The sequence below is a fragment of the Pavona decussata genome, unplaced genomic scaffold, assembly GCF_977016875.1.
Source record: "Pavona decussata unplaced genomic scaffold, jaPavDecu1.1 SCAFFOLD_153, whole genome shotgun sequence".
NCBI classification, from domain to species: domain Eukaryota; kingdom Metazoa; phylum Cnidaria; class Anthozoa; order Scleractinia; family Agariciidae; genus Pavona; species Pavona decussata.
In genome coordinates this window covers 616,475-637,662 of record NW_028145565.1, presented here as the reverse complement: position 1 = coordinate 637,662, position 21,188 = coordinate 616,475, and the positions used below count along the sequence as shown (strand labels likewise).

Here is a 21,188-nt window from a genome sequence, read left to right as displayed (position 1 = left end):
AGCACTGTTCGAATTGCCAGCCTTAATATCAAAATGGCTGAAAAAGAGAGAAAAATACAGCCGACAGCGGTACCTCTGGACACTTTGCCGGAGCGTTGTACCATGACGATGCACCACGAGATTTCGGCCCGCGGTTCGCTTATACCAGCTGGAGATGGTTCCGCGCTGCTTTCCGATACCCAGTCGCCGACGAGACAGTGAGGGAGAGAAAAGTCGGCCCCTAAACCATATGCGACAGATCCCTTTCGTTCCACCTAACTGACTTACTGAGATTCAGCCATGCATATGTATGACAATGTAGTCATTTTGTCTTCCATGTGGCACGTTTTAAGGTTTGAGCATGCGCAGGGGCTAAAACGATATAATGACAGAAGAATAACTCGTGGTCAAACGACCTGTAGTCTTGGAGATACCGCTAGTCTTGGCCTCCTTTTACCTTATTTCATTCTTACAGTTTTTATTGCCTTTTTCCCGAAAACGATTGCTCCTTCGATAGATTGTTGACATTGTAAACGGAATCCTGAGGTCGTCACTCGAAGAGCTCTGTGAAAGCTGTTGCTATTTTTCTGTTTTTGGCTATTAAGTCAACACTTATTACTGTGTCATGCAATGAAAATGTGCCACTTTTGTTACTACAACAACTCAGTCAGATGCTACCTTTCGCCTCTTGATGTCTGGTGACATCAACCCTAGCCCTGGACCGGTTTCTGCTTCGACTGCGGCTGGTAAGACCAATTGCCTTTTGATGAATGCCAGAAGCTTACAACGTTATCTCAAAGACAGCACAACAAACTGGCAATCCGTGTGTAAACTCCAATGTCTCAATGAGACGTGGTTGAACCAAAATATCAGCAACTCTGAAATATTGCATTCTGGCTTAACAATGTTTATGAGAGATCGGTCTGATCGAGGTGGTGGTGGAGTTCTTATCGCAATCAAAACAGCCTCCTTCAAAGCTGTCAAAGAATTTAAAACTGAATAGGAAGCCGAGCTGCAACAGCTTGAGATCATTTTTACCGAAATTACTACGCTTACTGGTCAAAGAATTTCATTCTGTTTTTGCTATAGGCCACCAAATGAAGACGCAAGCTGGATGCATGTATTCGATAATTTTCTGAAGTTTGTGACCTGACCAGTTCGACAATATGGCAATTTCGGGGGACAAATTGCAAATTGCAGGCTAAGAATATTAAAAGGGGGGGTTCAGAGATAGAGCCTAGCTCCCAAGTTGAGAACTTAAGGTGCTGGCTTGACACATGAACCTGTATATGCGTGACCATATTACAAATGTATATGTAAGGCAGGTTTCTTCTACTTGCATAACTGACATTAGACGCATTAAGAAGTATTTATCAAGAGATAGCTTGCTCACGTTGGTGCACGCATTCATCACGAGCAGGTTAGATTCTGTAATGCTTTACTGTATGGCTTTCTCAAAGAGCAAATAGCTAAGTTACATGGATATCGGGAGGTATTCCCACATCACACAGCACTCTACGAATTACACTTGCTACCACTGAGTACTAGCGCGCATACATTTAAAGATTCCATTATTAGCTTTCAAAGCCATTCATGGCCTCGCACCTGCAGACATTAGCAATCTTCTAGCTATCAAATGCAATTCCTCGTATAATCTTAGATCCAACTCAGGCATTTTGTTAGAGCCTCCTAGGGGTAAGATGCTGGCATCCTTGAGTGAGCGTGCATTAAAGGCGGCTGTGCTGCATCTGTGGAACGAGCTCCCATAACAGTTACGAACTATTAGATCTATAGAAATTTTTTAAGAGTTCTATTAAGACTTTTCTTTTTAAGAAATCATTTCAGCAGTGGTTCAATTTGATATAACCAACCAGAATTGTATTGTAAATCCTTATATTTGTTTGAGTTGACATTTTAATATCCGTAATTAGAATTAGAGATGTTGTTATTAGTAATTTTGATTGTAAAGCGCTATTGATTAGCGCTCCATAAGTAATAAATTATTATTATTATTATTATTATTATTATTATTATTATTATTATTATTATTATTATTATTATTATTATTATTATTATTATTATTAGCAGTTAAAACGTCTGTATGCTGTATACAGTTTAGAAGCATCACGAGGCGCTAAAGCAGCGTAACCCGTTGGCTATAAAGTGAATAAAAACTATTAAAAACTAATTACAAAGAGGAGATCAAGTAAAATTTAAAACATGTCTTTCTCAAGTAAAAAGGCCCAATTGGCGACTGACTCTTCGCGAGTGTTCCCGTTGCGATCTTAACATGCGAGCAATGTTGCGAGTTTTAATACTCATCATGGCGGCGAGTAGGGCGGACGTGCGTTACCAGCTCTGATAACATTTTCGTTCCCACCGAAAGCAAGCCAAGTCTAGAGCACCTGTGCATATCTAGAAAAGTTTTTGATACTCTTTGCAGGCTGTCGAGTCGTTTGGCAAGACAATTCGGTGTCTCTTGACAAGTGCATTTAGATTTTTTATGTTATAATAATAATAATAATAATAATAATAATAATAATAATAATTATTATTATTATTATTATTATTATTATTATTATCCGCTTGCGTGTTCAGTTTCGGTCTTTTGTTCTTGATTCACAGCATCTCTTTACCTGAATGCTTTCATGCGAATTTATTTCCTCACTTTCAATACCTATAAAAATTAATATGCCTTTCCGTTATTTCCATTCTACTCGTTTAATTTGACAATGACGATATGAAGTCGTCGAAACGTCATGCTGTTTTACTATCGTTAATTTTCTTGTTGAAATAATAATAGAATAAATAATAAAAGTGATAATAATAATAATAATAATAATAATAATAATAATAATAATAATAATAATAATAATAATAATAATAATAATAATGATAATAATAGTAAATACGGTCGAACCTTTTTATTACGGACACCAAGGGGACAGGGATAAGTGTCCGTATTATAGAGGTGTCCGTTTTAGAGAGGTAGGTTTCGGTCTCTCAGGGACCAAGTGAACTGTCCGTAATAGAGAAGTGTCCGTATTAAAGAGGTGTCCGTAAGGAGAGGTTCCACTGTAAATAAATAAAGTAAAGCTGGGGCTGAAGCACTGATGTAGAATACAGTGCAGCAAGGCTTTTCTTGTTCTGTGTGTAATTCTCACCCGATACAAAGCCATTATTAGGGCAACGGAAACTGATGCCCTATTTTTTATCGTTAGCGTAGCTATGGCTCCAGTGGCAATGCTCTTTAGCAGCTTCGTTGCGAAAAAAAAAAAAAAAAGAAACGGAAGTAAAAATATCGTCGTAAAACTAATGACTGCAGTCCTTATTGAAGACAAAACAAGTGATTGGTCTGATGGACAACTTGCCTCGACATCTCCAGCGAGTAAAAAGGTTAGTACATTAGTAAGCAGTCTAAAAAGAAGTTATTTCAAACAATCCGCCTTCCCTAGGGCGTGGCTTTTGAAAAGTTTTGTACGTCTTCTTTGATTTGTTTATTCCAAAAATCGGACCAATCATGTCGAAGGTTCTGTTTACCTTTTTGTTTTTTACCGCTGAACACAAAAGCTGCATTTTTCGCATGAAATTATCAAATTATAATGGCACATTCGTCGGTGGAACCTGATAATTCGCAGAAAAAAAAACAAATTTCGCGGGATTTTTGGAGACATTCGCGGAGAAAACGGCCGATTTCGCGGGAAGTTTCGGGGCAAATTTCGCCGAAAAACAAAGAAGAAAGCCAAGAAGAAAGATTCCAGAAAAAAAAGATATATTTGAAGGATGTCAAATTCAGGGCAAGAAAAAAAACAGAAAAGTTCATCCAACACAGTTCTCAAGGCAATTGTACTTGTTTCGAGCTACAAGAAAAACATAAGCGCCGGTTAACCTATTTTTTCAGCTGCAATTTAGAGCCGAACACAGCAACGCAATAAATTTCTTTTCTCTCCTTGGTCTCTTGTGTTGCTTTGCAGTTTAAAAGGCAAGATTGTTCGTGATCGAAGGTTCAAACCCATTTGTGAAGTCAACCATTTGTTGTGTCTTCGATCGTGCCCTGCACGTACGACTAAACATGTGCCTACATTACTACAGACAGCAGTCTCCTTTCCCAGTCCGTATAGTGTCACCGAAAAGTCTTCTCATTTCTCGTGCCCAGTTTTTCGCAACATTAATCTAAGAACGCCTGGTAGTTATGGTACGTTATGTTTCGGCTCGTGGCAGTGACGAAATTTCAAGGTAAATTTGCATTTATGGAAAGTAAGCAGCCCCAGTAGCCAAGATAAGTTTCAGATATGTTGTACCGACAGGTATTTAGTACGATTTTTAACGAATTTCGCGGTATTACGCGTTTTTTTGTGAATTCCGCGGGATTCCGCGGATATACCCGAATTTCGCGGCTCCGCGACCGCGCGAAATATCAGAAGCCCTGGTATATTGATGCCTCTCGGGTGAAAGAGGTCCTCAAATATCAGGATCTCATTCCTATCATTGAAGAAGCTCTGGTGAATTTTTCAGCCCGAGAAAGCGGTGGAATGTTTCAACCTGTGCGCACTGCAGTGCAATTGGAAGACCGTGGGTAACTCAATAAGGCTTACGTACAAACTGACCAGTGACGCTTTTGTACATATGTAATTTTCATATGCTGGTACTGATTGATTCGAAAAATAGCGAAGGGAGGGAATTTTTTTCAAACGAATGACTAACCTGCACGCTCATGAAGTCAGAGCTGTCAGAGGGGAGGGGAGAGGGGAGGGGAGCTGCACCTCTATATAATCAGTACTCAGAACAATGTTATGTATCAGTCAATTCCAAGCGCGATCATCCCCCCCCCCCCCCCCGGGCAACCCCCGGGCACCGGCTCCACATAGTGGGGCATTTGACGCGATTAGAAACCCGACCCATCGGGCATTTGACCCGTCAAAAAAATGTTGGTCAGCGGTCGTGTTTAAAAATGATTTGTATTCCATGTAAGCCATTTAATACTACCATAGAGAAGCGTTCCAACAAATATATCTGAGATTGTTTTTGGCATGGCGGGGTTACATATTGCCCTTCGCTTCTCATTTTCAGTGGTATGTCCAAGTTCCCTCAAGCTTTGTTCTCGCTTTGGTTGGCGTTCGAAGCTCGACTTGTTGGCATGTCTAGGTTTCATAACATAGTGTTTTTTATTATTGTTCTTGTTGTCACTGTTTTTTAACAAACCGTTCACAGTTCTACTTGTAATAGAAATATATATTCCTGAAGTGAATGTGCTTTACATTTTTTTTTGTGATAAAGTTGCATGCTTTTAAATTTATAGGTAAACGTAAACATAAATGCCCATTGTATTGCAACAAGAGATGATTATCATCCAGTTTATTTAATCAATGCGTAAACTATCGAACAAATCATGCAGTCAAATATTTTGCGAAAAATGGACACGTATTTGCAAACTTCATGTACATTTAATATAAAAGAAAAGCGAGTATCGGTACATATATCATTCAACTCTCTGTTTGTTGAGTTTTGTATGTGATGTTATGCATTATCTTTAATAATAAATTGTTTTAAATTTGTGAATGTATCAATTTCGTTGATTTTTATATAAATAGAGCTAGCGAATACAAAAAAAACCAACACGATGACTTTTCAGCCCCAACCAGTGGGGCATTTGACCTAGAAATCGGCCCATATAGCGGGGAATTTGATCAGGCATTTTTAAAAAAGTCAAATGCCCGGGGGTTTGCCCGGGGGGGCATGATCGCTTTTGGAATTGACCCAGACATTAGTCCCAATAGGTCTCTATGGCGACCCCTTCCCTCCCCACTCACCAATCATACGTTTTTACTCATTCTTTTAGATAACTGGATATCGAGTTACAGGCTTGGTTGAGGTGAAGGGAATTGGTACCAGGTCATGATGGGTCTGGAATCACTGATATGGGGTGACCGTGGAGAGGAGGAAGGGAAAAGTTCTAAGTTACCTCCTACAGGACCTGCCTGTATTGATAATTGACTTCAATTTTTTGCAGGTTTCTCCTTGTCATGCCTGCATATTCAGCCAAAGATAACGCTCTTGTAGTCAAACTGGTCACAAGATTCCCGGGGAATAAGAAAGAAGGCCTTCCTACATCCATGAGCAACATTATGGTTTTAGATCCCTCAAATGGTTTATCGCAAGCAGTAAGTTACTAAACTACTAATCATGCTATTACTTATGGTCACTATTCAGATATTCCTGCATCCAGAGGATAATTTGATCACCATAATTTGTACATTTTTGGCTGTGAGTTTTACTAGCAGGTTGGAAAGAAAATTGACTATTTTCCTTAATGTTAACATACAAATAGCACAGAATGCAACATGTGCATGAGGGTTTTTTATGTAATATATTTTTTTTTATTAAAGATAATGGATGGAATTGTTATAACCGAGATGCGGACTGCTGCTGCTTCTGCTGTTGCTACCAAGGTAACATTCTTTCTCATAAAATATTAGTTTTAAAATAATGGATGAAGAAATGAAAACTGCTGCAGCTTCAGTTATCGCAATCAAGATAGAAAAAAGATCATAGTAAATTATATTTAGATTAATAAAGCCTTACCGCTCTGCCTTCATACTGGCTTTATTTAATTTAAGATAATGGTTAAACAAATGAAAGCTGCTGCAGCTTCATTTATCTGCCGCCAAGGTAGAAAAAAGATCACAGTAAATAATATTAGAATACAGCCCTTAAGGTACAGTTGCTTTTATGCTGACTTTGTTTTAGTACATACTGTAGTTGTCAGCTATATAGCATTAAAATATGCACTATAATCTTTCCTTAAAAAATCTCCTTAAAAAAATTAAAGGATATTTTTTTTTCTTTCAGTACCTAGCTGCCAAGGATGCCCAAGTGCTGTGCATTCTGGGATCTGGTGCTCAGGCGCGAAGTCATGCTCAGGCTCTTAAGTTTGTGAGACCATTTTCAGAGGTACAAATCAGTCCACCCCAACTAGAACCTAACTATAAGTGAACCAAATGTGTTAATCAATTTTTTGACGATTGAAAGCAACAATATTGTAAAAGCTAATGATCTGGGAATCATGAGCTATAAATTTTATTGTTGAGGGTTCACTGCAGCCTTCCATTTCACACTCATAGCAATAGTCCCTAATATTTCTGGATTATTTAGAAATAAAGGCAAAAAGCATTATAACATGTTCTAATTTAATTATCTGTTGTCTCAAATTCTATTTGTGACTTATTCAGGTAAGAGTATGGAGTAGAGCCTTTGCCAATGCACAGACGTTTGCAGATGAAATTGGTGCAAAAGCTTGTTCAACAGTGGAAGAGGCAGCATCAGGAGCTGATGTCATAGTTACTGTTAGCTTAGCAACCACTCCCATTCTGTGTGGAAAGTGCGTCAAACCTGGAGCTTTAATAAATTGTGAGTGTGGTGATGTTTTCTAAATAAGGTGATATTGAAGGGAAATGTGATGTAATATATATATTTTTTATATTTGTGCTACGTAGGTTCAGTAATGCAGTTGCAGTAACCTAACATGGTTATAGAAAACAGCCCTTTGTTCTGTCATTGAACAGTAAACTAAGAATTTCCATGCAAGTAATAAATTATCCCGGGTAGGGGGGGGGGGGGGGTATTCCCCTACATTAGCTATATAGGTCTGGTATGTGCTGTGGTGCCAGAGGGTTTGTTGTTTGTGTCATTTTGGTCTGAAAAAGGGTGTAGATTTTAACCATTTTGGTCTGAAAGTCTGAAAATGGGTATGAATTCTAGAAACCAGGTCTGTCAAGGTTCAGCTAGTTCCTCATTTTCATTTGTCATAATTAAGAACAGTTACAACCTAATTCCTTTTTTTATCCTTTTGCTCAACAACAGTGAGTGAGTGAGTAAGTGAGACAGTTGTGATAATCCTGAAAAAAAAATCTGTAAATTGGCTGTCAGGGATAAATTGCATGCTTATTTTTGGCAGACTTACCTTAATTTAGCATGAGTCATTGCTCAATTGTCTCCCCTTAATTCTTATAAAATGTTAATCATCTCTTCATCTACAGCTGTTGGTGCAACTCGACCAACATGGCGAGAACTTGATGATGAGGTAATGCACAACAGTTTTATTGTGGCAGATAGCGGTGAGGCTGCCCTTACGGAAGCTGGTGACGTGATTCTTTCAAAGGTTAGTCTGTTGCAACACTAGGAAGGGGTGGAATCTGTGTAAACTACAAAACTATATTCAATGCCTAAGAAATATATAGATTTTGAGATCCTTTAGTCTTAAATAGGCCATTTTTGTTGGAAATGCAGCAGAGGGATAGGTGGGGGGGAGGCTTCTATAAGTCCTTGACAGCTAGATTATACCCCTTAAGCAGGGAAGCTCATAACTGAGGGAGAGAGGGAGAGGAAGCTGGAGGGGAGTGTCTTTTGTGCTATTAAAATCTTTAGTTGGCGATGCCCTTGGCCACCATCTTTACTTTGAAGTTTTCTGCACCTCTCTTGATTACAGTGTGATTGTTCTGGGATTCTGTATCTCCTACCTAACAGAACTAAAGGGTGCTAAAAGTTAGATATGATTATCGCCTATTTTGATTTTAAATTTCCTGGGCACCACCATTTTGGATTTCATGATATCATACGGTTGCTGCTATTGTTTGCTGTTGTCAGACTTAAGCATTTAAGTTCTTTTGTGTGAAACAACTGAGCAGCCGTATTATGTCATGAAATTCAACATGGTGGCACCTGGTAAATTTAAAATGAAAAATAGTCGATGATCAAATTCTGTTTTGTCTGATGCAGTAATAAGATTTCCATGTTTTCTAAAGAAATTTGAAATTAGATTGTTTTTTCAACAATTTTTAAAACGTTCATTTATTTCAAGAGTGGAGGTTTCATTTAAAATAGCTAGATTCAATAAAAAATCATTAGACAGTTTGTTTTCTTCAGTTTAAAAGAGTTACTTTATAGTTTGAGGTTTCTAATTGGCCATGCATCACCCAAAATGTTTACTCTTAGGCGACAGTTTCAGGAGAGATTGGTGATGTAATTTCAGGAAAACTTTCTGTTCCTGAAGGAAAAACCAAGATCTTTAAATCTTTAGGTAAGTACGGAGCCAGAGAAAAATATTAACCGGTCAGTGCACCCTTGTTGGACTCTCACAGGGTACAATTGGAATAATTATTGCAAAATTTAACAGTTAACGCTGACTCACTTTAAACTTAATTAATGAAAGACCATCATGGTTATATATGAGCGCAGCTTTAAAGCAGCCTTAAAAAGAAAGAGTGAAAGAGGATTCGAACCCTGAGATAGCGGTGTAGTGCTCTCGACCGACAGTTGTGAGTTAGCAAGCCACTTGGGACCTGCAGGGGCTGTTTCTTGCAAAGTCGCAATAACTTACTGAGATGGAACACTAACAGCGCATTCTTTTGACTATTCCGAAATAGAGAGTATTCATGTCCTTTTGGGGACTGTATATTTCTGCTATCAGGGGCAGAATGAATGGAATACAGTTAACTCAGAATAAGAGAAATAACCTCCTTTTGGGAACTGATATATTTCTGTATAATAACTACTGGACTGGAATTACAAAAGCTAGAATTGTTGGAATTGAATGCACCCTAAACTACATGCACATTGTGATCTCAACAGAGGATCACAATAAATTTTGTTGATTTTGAAAGCTAAATTTTAAAATCATTTCAATTCTTTGAAACGCATTTGAAAAAAAAAAAGAAGCACTAAGAAAGTTGTCACCAATAATTTTAAGAAAACTGATTTTAAAAGTACTAATATTGACTTTATATTGGCTTATAAGGTCATTTGGTGAGTTCATGACATACCCATAGAAGTTGAATAGAGTGATGAGAGTGAAATAACTGAAATACTTCCTTTTATTTTCACTCATGAGCAATAATATATTTTTTACAATGATTATTACATACATACATACATACATACATACATACATACATACATACATACATACATACATACATACATACATACATACATACATACATACATACATACATACATACATACATACATACATACATACATACATACTTTATTTGATCTCGCAGGTTAAAAAGACTGACAGCCGTTGGCTGATGTGGACCTGCGTTACAAGTTTACAATAATTACAACTAATAAAAGAGAAAAAAATATATTAAAGACCAAATATGTGCAATGTACCAGTCCTTTTATTGGTGTCATTACACAAAAAGTGTTAAAATTTTGATTGACCAACTTTTTCAAAAAATCAGCTAGACATATCTCATATATAAGAGAGAGGAGAAGGGAAAATATAACTGAACGAGCTATCAAATTTCAAAGACGTTAATTTTTGTCGGTCTGTCACAGGTAGCCCAAGCTCTAGGAGCGTTTATGAGACCTTTATATATGAAGACCTAAGACGTTCCTAGAGCTTGGGCTACCTGTGTTGAGTTTTGTACGAGAGAGAACTTGAAGTTCTGCGATTACTTCTAGAAAACGTGAAAGCTGGGATAGTGTGGGATTACTGTGTGTTGTTCCCCACACATGATTTGAGCGGGTCCGTGTCCAAAAATCCAGCTAGAGATATATATTTAATGATAGTTGACTTATTTCAATTTATCTTTCAGGCATGGCTGTGGAAGATGTTGTGTCTGCTAAGTTGGTGCTAAGCAAAGTTAAAGAAAGTGAAGCCCCTCCTTCCGCATTATAACTAACCACGTCTAAGCTGCCTCCAGAAGTTAAAACATGTGGAATATCGAGTGTACTTTAAGATGAAAAATTTCTAGCGCGATAGTGAATTTTAATTGGCTGTTTACCTCTTGGCATTATGTGAGAATGCGAACATTGCCTTCAGTGTGAACCACAATTGAAAGCACTGTTCGACTTGCCAGCCTAAACATCAAAATGGCTGAAGAAGAAAGAAAAATACAGCCGACAGCGGTACCTCTGGACACTTTGCCGGAGCGTTGTACCATGACGATGCCCCGGGGACGATGCACCACGAGATTTCGGTCCGCGGTTCGCTTATGCCAGCTGGAGATGGTTCAGCGCTGCTTTCCGATACCTTGACCCCGACAAGACAGTGAGGGAGAGAAAAGTCAGCCCCTAGACAATGTGCGACAGATCCCTTTCGTTGACACCTCAGTTCCGCCTTACTGACTTAAACTGAGATTCAGCCATGTATATACATGACAATGTAGTCATTTTGTTTTCCATGTGGTACGTTTTGAGGTTTGAGCATGCGCACGGGCTAAAAAGATATAATGACAGAAGGATGACTCGTGGTCAAACGACCTGTAGTCTTGGATGTATCACTAGTCTTCGATTCCTCTTACCCTTTTTTATTCTTACAATTTTTATTGCCGTTTTCCCGAAAACGATTGCTCCTTCGATGGATTGTTGCCATTGGTAAGGGAATCAGGTCTTCACTCGAAGAGCTCTGTGAGAGCCGTGGCTGTTTTTGGTTATTAAGTCAAGACTTGTTACTGTGCCATGCAATGAAAATGTGCCACGTTTGTTACTACAACAACTCAGATGCTACCTTTCGCATCTTGATGTCTGGTGACAACAATCCTAACCCTGGACCGGTTTCTGCTTTGACTGCTGGTAAGAAAAATTGCCTTTTGATGAATACCAGAAGCTTAAAACGTTATCTCAAAGACAGCATAACAAACTGGCAATCCGCGTGTAAACTCCAATGTCTCAGTAAGACATGGTTGAACCAAAATTTCATATTTCTCTGAAATATTGCATTCTGGCTTTACAATATTAAGGAGAGATCGGTCTGATCGAGGTGGTGGTGGAGTTCTTATCGCAATCAAAACAGCCTCCTTCAAAGCTGTCAAAAAATTTAAAGCTGAAAAGGAAGCCAAGCTGCAACAGCTTGAGATCTTTTTTACCGAAATTGCTACGCTTACTGGTCAATTAATTTTATTCTGTAGGCCACCCAATGAAGACCCAAGTTGGATGAATGTATTCGATAATTTTCTGCATGAAGTTTGTGACCTGACCAGTTCGACAATATGGTAATTTCGGGTGACTTTAATTTTCCAGACATCCTCTGGGACTCCATTGACAGCGTATCGGGTGTTAACGAACTAGCCTAAGTTATTAAAACGCTTCACGGCCACCTCTTGACACAACTCAATAAAAAACCGCTCGTGGCAACAACATACTGTAATCACGAGCGTGCCGAACCGTGTCAATGTAACCGACATATTGTCGCCAAAAGATGCTGGCGTTTTTATACAGACCATAGAGTCATTGTTTTCCAGTGTAACGCTTTTATAAAAGCCCCACCAAAAACCCTGAGATTTGTCTACGATTATACAAAAGCCGCCTTTGACGGCGACAAGAACGCCACCAAACAATAGGTGTATTAGGCTTAAACAATCACTCTGCACGTACTTTATTTCTTTGCCGTCTTCTTCAAAATCACAAAATTTACAGTTTTGTGGAGAACGTGAACACACGAGGGTGAATTTTACATTCAGGACAGTTTCCGACACTGTGCAAGATGGCAAAGTTGGAGTAATCATGAAGTAGCTCAAATGATGATCTGGGCACTGGGGTAGGACAGGCTGGTGCCTTAGCCTACCACGGGAATATGGACGCTCCCGCCCACCAGAGTCTGGGGTGACACCTTTGGCAAGTGTCAGCAACTCCGAAGCCACCCCTGTTAGGGTAACAACACAAAGGATGGGAGGGGCTCGTTAGCTTTGGTTGGCAGCTCTCCAAGGAGAAGAGGACTCTGAAATACAACCTCCCAAGCTTTTGGGTTGAATAGTCAGGGAGAGAAACCTCATTTGCATTGCCGTCACCCCAGCTTGCGTTTCCAATGAAATACGGCCTACGTAGCAGTTCCTTGAAGAATTGCAAGTCATTATATCAGTGGGGCACATTTGTGACTTCAGAACTGCCCCTCCCCTCCCTCCAATAAAATAGCACCCAGCAATTGCTCAAAGCATATGCTGTCACGCTTATAATAAAGCATTCCGTGTCTGTATGACCATGAGGTCAGATATCTCACCTTCAGTTCGCTACCGAGACACGTGCTTCAGGGGAAGTTTTCATAACGTAGGCTTATACAAAAGTAACTTTCCATCCTCTGTATAAAACATATCTTTAGTATCTGTACGTTGTATCATTTCTTTCTTTCTACATAAATTCTAGGAACTGTAAACTAAAGTAGAAGGCATAACACGCACTGAGGTTGAAAACTATATATTTAATACCCAATTCTATTTCCACAAAATACAAAACGAGCTAAAATACTGCTACACATATGAATGAGTGCTCATGAAAGTTGTCGTGTTTAGTTTTCAATGACATCTTTTTTCTGGGAGTAATCTTGACCCTTTTCTGCCTCTGATTTGCAGTAGGCGATCTTCCACCGTCTGTCCCTGTGAGAAAGAAAACAAGCCTTCTGGAACTGACTTCTATCAGATTCACCTCACTGCCGGCATATACAGCGAAAAACAAAATACGCAGCTCTCGGTATTGCGCAGTACATTTGAGTAATACAAGTCTTTTCAAAGGTACGAAGATTTCCAAAAACGGGTTTAAAATAAACCCATCACGTATTTGTATGAAAGGAAAATGAACATTTTACAAGTTATTTTCTTAATCATCTAAATGGTTAAATAAACATGCCCCCCCCCTCCCCACCCCACCCCCTCCGCTTATGAAGTCCATACCGAGACATCCATGGAAGATGTTACTTGTTTTTCCTGTTACACTACACTGTCTTACACTATTAGTTTGTGTGTAATGGTACACTGTGGCTATTTAGTTGAACGCTATCCAACAGAACTTAATTTTGGCGCCGTTTATTGTACTATGTATTTATTATATCTCTCAGTACGCGCGGTGTGATTGGTCAGTTTTGCGGGCCGTATTTTACTGTACGGCCCGCTAAATTTGAAAGTGCGCCCGATTAACCTCAGAGATATAATAAATATCTTACTAACCTCGTTTTCTCCGTCCGTACTGTAAGTTTTGGATCCTCGTCATAAATCAACGGGAAACAACTCGGTCCGTAACTTACAGCACGGACCTCGAACTCGGTTAGTAAGAGGTATGTATTGGATGATTTTTAATATCTTTCGTGTTTGGTTGAAATGCTCAAATGAGACCATTTAATTGAAAGCTATTATGGTGTGAATGGTAATGCCTTTAAACTTTTACACAGATTGGTAGTGTAAGAGGCAACAGGAAAAGCAAGTATGATCGTGAGCAGTGTAAGAAAAATATTAAGGAAACTACACAAATTATACTAAGTAGAAACTAACTAATTACTCTTGAGTACGGGTGCTTTTAATCTAGCTTTTGAGTTTGCTGATTCAAGATTTGTAGGGTTACAATTTGTACAGGTATACAGTTGATTCTGTGTTAGTTTTGTTTATACCAAACGAAATGTGCAGTTACCCCATACATTTGTGGGTTTGGAACTGGTATGGATCTAAAACTACCTGCTCCAGTGCTGCTGGGGCAGGTATGAAATTTACTGCACTTGCAAGGTTAGGCGGTCTTTTGTATACGAACAAGGGCCCTTTTTCAGCTTTCCTTACTAATTCCGTTTCGGATGCAAAACGGATCTGGTACAGTCATAGTAGACCAGTTAGTAGAGCCAGAAACCTTGAAGTGATACCAATTCAAACTAAGTAAACGCTATGACTAAGGCGAACAAACCACAGTTCATGCTTTACCTTTTCTCGGGATTGAAAAAGCTTGATATGCCAGTGATGTAAAATCTCTTGTCGCGATCCACCTTGAACTCGAAGTCCTGTCCAGGCAGGTTCAGAAGGTGCGACTGGTGGCAGTCGGTGTGATCAAATCCCTCGTCGTTGCAACATTTGAACTTGAAGCGTCGATCTCCGTTGGTATAGATACTATCGATACCTAGAAGAAAATAATAAACACGAGGTTTTTTTTTATTATTTTTCTTAGTCCAGTAAACCTCATATCTTGCCTGAGGTATTCGAGTTTTCTCTCTGACCCATATACAAAGAAATATGAGTTTACTGGTTGAATTGTTGATCACACCTTTATAGAAAAGGAGATGAGAAAACTATTAAAATCGGGGATGAACATAAGCCACGGGGCTGAAGGTTTGTGTCGAGAAGCACAAGGCTTTGAAGGTCGAAATATTTATTATTCTAAGATCTGAAACAATTTTTGTTCGGGCGCCATATCTTTACAACCATCCAACACCTTTCGCACAGTTTTGGAGAAGCCAAAAAATACAAAAAAATAAATAAATAACTAAATAAATATATAAATAGATAAATAAATAAATAAATAAATAAAAGAAAAGTTGGGGCTGAAGCACTGATGTAGAATACAATGCTTCTCGTGCCTGACTGTGCGTGATTCTCACCCGATACAAAGCCATTGTTAGGGCAACGGAAACTGATGCCCTCTTTTTCATCGTTAGCGTAGCCATGGCTCCAGTGGCAATGCTCTTTAGCAGCTTCGTTATAGCCACACCCGAATTTCCAAATACGGTCGTGCTGGCAGTCTCTGAAGACGCTCTTTATGGAGATAAGAGAGTAGCCTGTGGAAAAAACAAAGGCGTCAGCTTGGTTTTGAAATTTTAGGGATATTATGTGAAAAATGTAGGACACTTCTGAATGCAGGGGACCATACCAACACCCCCCTTAGTTTTTGAACGCTTGAAAACACTACCTATTTTAAACTGAGTACCACTTTTGATCAACGCGCTTTTTATTTGCAGCGCCAGTGATTAAACTGCAGCTTGTAATTGTACTCTCAATTGATAAGTTTGTGTGATTACTACCGAACAAATATTCGACATGACCAACAATACTAATAATGATGATTTACCTCTTGGACACTCAACAAACAGCTTTCCCCTCCAGACGTTATCCCATTGTATGCCGGTTGGTCTTGACGTAGAACAGGCTTGTGTAGGAGTATGTGGCTTGTGAGTTGGGTATGGTTTGTGAGTGGGATATGGCTTACGAGTGGGGCAAGGTCGGCGTCGGTATCGGTATCGTGACCTTCTGCATTTCCTTCTTATTCTGCGAGATTTCCAGAACCAGAATGGGTCGCTCACTTGTTCAGCGGGATTGTCGTCTTCGTTATCTTCTGTTTGGTCCTTGTCATCAAGGGCCGCATTAACTTTAGGGTCGATATCCACAAGCACAGACTGGCTCTCTTCGCGTTTTTCAGATTCCAGTCGTTGGCCAAACACGCCCGCTAGCCCCAGGACCACGCCTAATGTTATGAGTGTAGATCCACGAATCATTGTTTGCTAGAGAAAGAAATAGAGCTGCTTTAACATTGCTCTCCAGTGCAACGCACTTATAACTTAATGAACCAGTAAGATTACCCAACTCAAAATTGATTTAGTTTAACATTTGATTTGCCCCGAAAGGGCTGGGCTTGATTGGCAGCTATCTTTTCCACTCGCGTTTATTGTTGCCTTGTAAAGTCTCATTCAGCGCGAGAAGATTGAGCCTTAGTTGAAGCATATCCCATAAACTTTGAACAAAAATTAAAGATAAAAAACTTTGTAATTTCTTTCGACATTCAGTTTAAAATTGCTGCTATAAAATGTGTCAAAATGTAATTAAAGAAATGGGTTTTCTAAGGACAAATATTTACGTTTTTCACTGACGTCAAGATACTTACCTCTTTTGTCATTGCCGAAACCCTGTTCAACAATAAAGAACCCAGAAATATTACTTCTTAATTTGTGATAGAATAAAGCCACTAGTGACAAAACGTTTCAAATTCATGAATTTTTGGTCTGCTGAAAAGCAAATGAGGATTATCAATAGGTTAAAGGTTTAAAAATTCCGGAGAGATGTGTGTCATTTGACAGTGATTTCACAAAGTTTTATTTGCCATGGTAAATGTCACACCAAAATAAACAAGTTTTTCCAAGTTTTTTCAACGCACTCAGTTTTAAATGCCTAAATATTTTGCACATTCCTGTTGCGCTAAGGGTCTGCTTAACATTTAATTTTCGGTAAAAGTTTATAATTCTTAGCTCACATTTAATTACACATTGAAGTGAAATAGGACTTTGTTGCGGAGCTATGCGAAATCAAGCGGGCACTGAAAATTGTGCTTGAGATCGCGTTAACCACAAATAGCTCAGTGAAGTTGGCTACGTACGGTCCGCTTATTTTCTACAGAGTTACTAAGAAAGACGAAAAAAACGTAAAGAAAAACAGCAACAATAAATAAGAATTACTTCTTAACATAAAACTGGTGATAAAAACCCTCAGGTATTTAACACCATGAAAGAGATTTAGAGAAATCTCTCCGCTAGAGGGTTTTGTTGTCTGCAGGCTAAACAAATGTTGTCGCTGGATGGTTAATGGACGCTTATTTAAGAACAGCAACAAAAATCAAAGTATTAAAGGTTAGATAGTTTTTTTATTATAAACATTTATGATAAGCCATGAATTTTTTTCTTTGGAAAATACTCAACTCCACAGCCGAGGTATTGATGAATAACATTCATGGAAAGGAACAAACCTATGATCTTCTTCGTGTCAATTATTTATTTTTCCATTTAAGTCTGACACTTTGATAGATGAAAAAGAAGAATGCATAAATTTGACCATAATGAAATTTTAACCTAAAGTAGGTCGTTCAAGTTTTAAAAGACAGACGGTGAGTGTATAGAAACATCAAGAGTCACACTTAAACCGACAACACGGACAAGGTGGCGAAAGAATTTAACATGACAGCACCCTTGATCGATCGAGTTTCTGGTTCGCTGATAATATTATAGGCTTCCAAAATGTTTGTACGCATGCAAGAACTTGGATAAAATGTAGTTGCTGTCGACCATTGCGATAGATTTCAAGTATGGCGTGCGGCAGGTTGTATGTGCATCTACTAAAAAATAGCTATGGAGAAAGACAGAACTTGGAAAACATGAAACAAATTCAAGCATACACTTTTTAGGTTTACAGTACTCTTTACTGCTAAAGGCAGCCTTGCTGCAATCGTTTGGATCAAATTAACTGGCTAAGATAAACGTTACATACCTTCAACAGCCAAGATGTGAACCGTATTCGGAGAGCGAGACTATTTCGATCTCGACTAGTGGGGCGAGTAGAACTGAAAGGCAGTTAGTTACGCCTACGTATAAATAATTTACATGTTACTGTGAACTGTTTACTTAAGAGCCAATGTCGGAAAATATCGAGAATCTCAAATCAGTTCTAAAAATTCAAATTTTGGCTGATACCACCCAAACATCCCTGTGGGTGAACTATTTCAAGAAATGATATTAAGAAATCCCCAAGCGCTTTACATTTTGAGAATTTTAGAAAAGTTCGAAAATTCGCTAAAAATACATATTTTTATTCGGGAAATGGGAGCAAATTTCAACAATTTTCATCGACACAGCACAAGCGCGCAAGAGCTCCTATTGACTTGATATTACTCATGTATTTAGCAGACATCGAAAGCTTTAAGACCTCATAAAAAGGTTTTGCAAAATAACTATTGTAATATAGTTTCTGGCTTTTATTGTGTGCACCCTGATTGTGTGTTGTTTTGGCAGTCAAAATAACGCCCAACTTCAACCGTCAAAAGTCGATCCTGGTATGTCACAGATTGTAAAAAATACTATACTGAACAAAAGAACTGTTATTTTATTAATTATACCTGAAGCTTCAGCTCTGCAAATTAAAATGCTTGCGAGTAATAAAATTTTAACTTGAGCCCCCAAGTCGCCGTGCGCGACAAGAACGTGGAATGTAAACAAAGGAAAACATATGCAAATCAAGGAGAAAATCACACGGAAGTTATAACTAGCCCATCAAAGCGCAAAGAATTGATGGAAATTCTGTTATCTAAACAGGTATTGCTATCTGAGAGACTGACAAAGCGAAATTATCCGTACAATAATAATAAAAAAGGTATTTTAGGGCTAGAGGGCCAAGGGTCATGAAATCGGGTCGGATGAACTAGCGCGGATGGTTCCGAGGTAAAAGAAAATCAATCATTTTAAGTCCAAACGCTCTTAAAGAAGCTTTCAAAATGGACCATGGAGCAAACAAACAATGTCAGTAAAAGTAGATATTTTGAGGTATGATAGAAATGAACCATAAAATGTAAGTTTATTTTTAGAAATATAAAGAAATGACAGAGGCCATTACGGGCCATCGACGATTCCGTTTTAAATGGTCCTTCCCTTGGTTATACTACGCCATATTAAATCCAAAAAGTAACAAGATACAACAAAATAAATCAGAGTTTAAAATAATCTTAGAAAAGTACAATACTCACTTGGGGATTAGATTTCCCGCATCGCAAATTTCTAATTATATACATTTTAGAATTGTTTACTCACTGACCTTGTGTCGTGTTCCGTGTTCCAAGTTTGCAAGTCTTCCAAGTCTTGTTTAAACATTTCATAAAAAAAGACTAACTTATTTGTTCATTAGAACTATTTATAGATAGGTAGTAAATAATCCTCGTATAAACACAGAAAACGAAGAAGCCACTTCATCTTGTTTATTTTGGTGTTGTGTTACCTGTCACGTTTTTCAAGTCACGTGTTGCTGTACACAGTATTGTGAAAATGAAATATAACATATTCTTTAGTTATTTTTTTTAGGGTAGTAAAATAAAGGGGACTAAATAAAGGAGGACTGTGCAATCAGAACTAAAAGAATCTCCTAGTGCACCTACGCGATCTCCGTTTATATCTTCATAAGCAAAATACTACTTCTCTCCAGAAATGAATAGGGGTGCCAATCGCACCCATGCCGGAGCCCTCAAGCCCCTTTCCAGGGTCATTCTTCTTCTAATCCCTGGAGTTAAAGAGACAGAAAGGGAAGTAAGAAGAAGAGACTCCAAGAGTCATGAGAGCTTTGGCGGTACCTTTCAATGATCCATTGATCCATTAAAAAATGAGAAATGCTTGTCATTTGTTTCCTCATTTCTGTTGGACGCCACTTGAAGAGGACACATGTAGAGTACCTCTTCAAGTGTTTTGTAAATTTTCTGCCACGCGCTGCGCAATTTTTATAGGGAAATATCCCCCGGCTTTAGGGACAGACCATTAGAAAGGTTCTGGGGTGGGGACGAAGTACAAAATAAAAATATTTTCGTGCAAGGGAAAATCTTATGAAAAAAAAATTCATGCACGCCGAGTAGCCTTAAAAATACTCCCGCATTGACCTAAAGGGAAATGTTAGCGAAAACATTTATGCCGCTCTTAAATTCCCCACCCCCCATAACTTTCGTTATGGTCCGTCCCTTACAACTGAAGTATTTGAGATTTTCGTAGGCTCAATTACCAGAAGCTGTTTAGGAAATGAGCCCGCGCTCCTCCCCTTCTCGGGGAAGGACAAGATCGAACCCGAGAGAACGGCGAAAACCGAGGCTCAGATCTCCACTTATTTTTCTTTACTTACATTAAATATTAGTTAAAGAAATGACAGACAGATTGGTGGAAGTAAAAAACTGAAAGGAGGTCTCCTTCTCGATGTTAAGGAACAGGACTTGCTAGAGTCACCTCTTCAGTAGTCAATTTCTTGGCTTTGGTAACTGCAATCACTAATTGTTTCTTTAAGCAACTTCAGGTATGGAGCTTTGCGGCGAATTGGTAGATTAGGGATGTCGAGATTGAGGCCTTGGCAATCACCTGAAGCAACGAAACCTTCAACCCCTCAATGTGTCTTTTTCTGCCATGGCACAGATGTTGTATTGATCAAACATTATTGGATGCTGGAGGGTGACAGTCGCCATCACTTCGTCTCTGGCCGTAGAAAAGTTTATTTCTTCTTCAATAGCTGCAAGGTCGACTTCATGGGTCTGCTGGGCTGGGGAGTTGTCGCAGAAAGGCGGGAGAAATATGAAGATATCTGCTGAGAGGTCAGAAACTCAGTTGATTTAAAAAGCCGCTCGCTATTCGAACTATGGGCACTTCTCATATCACGTGCTACAAGACTTGCGTCGACTTTCCGTCTAGTGGACTGACCAATGTTGAATTTATCAGTGAGGTAGGCCTTCTGATTTTCACTAAAACGATACGCCTTCTTAGCTGGTCGCAACCCCCATCCCTCTGTTAAACGTCCCCTGGATTGTTTACTTGCAACACCGCTGGTTCTTAAGGTTGGCACAACACTAACGCCCTCTTCTAAAACCTGCTGATAGCCAAGCTTGGCGAGATCCATAAGAGTGTGTTTTTCCAGGGACCGTATGCATTTCTCAGAGGATAGATGTTTCGTCAATGCCGA

General features: G+C 38.9%; 2 protein-coding genes across 4 annotated transcripts; one reads left to right on the top strand and one right to left on the bottom strand.

The window, feature by feature from the left end:
* The first annotated feature begins 3,294 nt into the window (after positions 1 to 3,294).
* LOC146466152 (ketimine reductase mu-crystallin-like) lies at positions 3,295 to 11,698 on the top strand. Its single transcript, XM_085127726.1, has 9 exons — positions 3,295 to 3,375; positions 4,287 to 4,555; positions 5,990 to 6,140; positions 6,366 to 6,428; positions 6,829 to 6,930; positions 7,209 to 7,386; positions 8,016 to 8,137; positions 8,971 to 9,055; positions 10,581 to 11,698. Exons 1-9 carry the CDS (start codon positions 3,295 to 3,297, stop codon positions 10,661 to 10,663), a joined length of 1,134 nt encoding a protein of 377 aa, XP_084983852.1. The 3' UTR covers positions 10,664 to 11,698.
* Positions 11,699 to 13,160: 1,462 nt separating this feature from the next.
* On the bottom strand, positions 13,161 to 18,113 carry LOC146466151 (uncharacterized). Of its 3 annotated transcripts, none has more exons than XM_085127749.1 (6): positions 17,982 to 18,068; positions 16,609 to 16,630; positions 15,799 to 16,228; positions 15,332 to 15,508; positions 14,661 to 14,853; positions 13,161 to 13,355 (listed from the first exon to the last, which is right to left on the bottom strand). In XM_085127749.1, exons 2-6 carry the CDS (start codon positions 16,618 to 16,620, stop codon positions 13,268 to 13,270), a joined length of 900 nt encoding a protein of 299 aa, XP_084983875.1. In that variant the 5' UTR covers positions 16,621 to 16,630; positions 17,982 to 18,068; the 3' UTR covers positions 13,161 to 13,267. The 3 variants fall into 3 exon arrangements, with proteins under 3 accessions (XP_084983875.1, XP_084983876.1, XP_084983877.1); XM_085127750.1 differs by lacking the exon at positions 16,609 to 16,630 and adding an exon at positions 17,185 to 17,274 and having other exon boundaries at positions 15,799 to 16,229; positions 17,982 to 18,041; XM_085127751.1 differs by lacking the exon at positions 16,609 to 16,630 and having other exon boundaries at positions 17,982 to 18,113.
* Between the last annotated feature and the right edge of the window lie 3,075 nt (positions 18,114 to 21,188).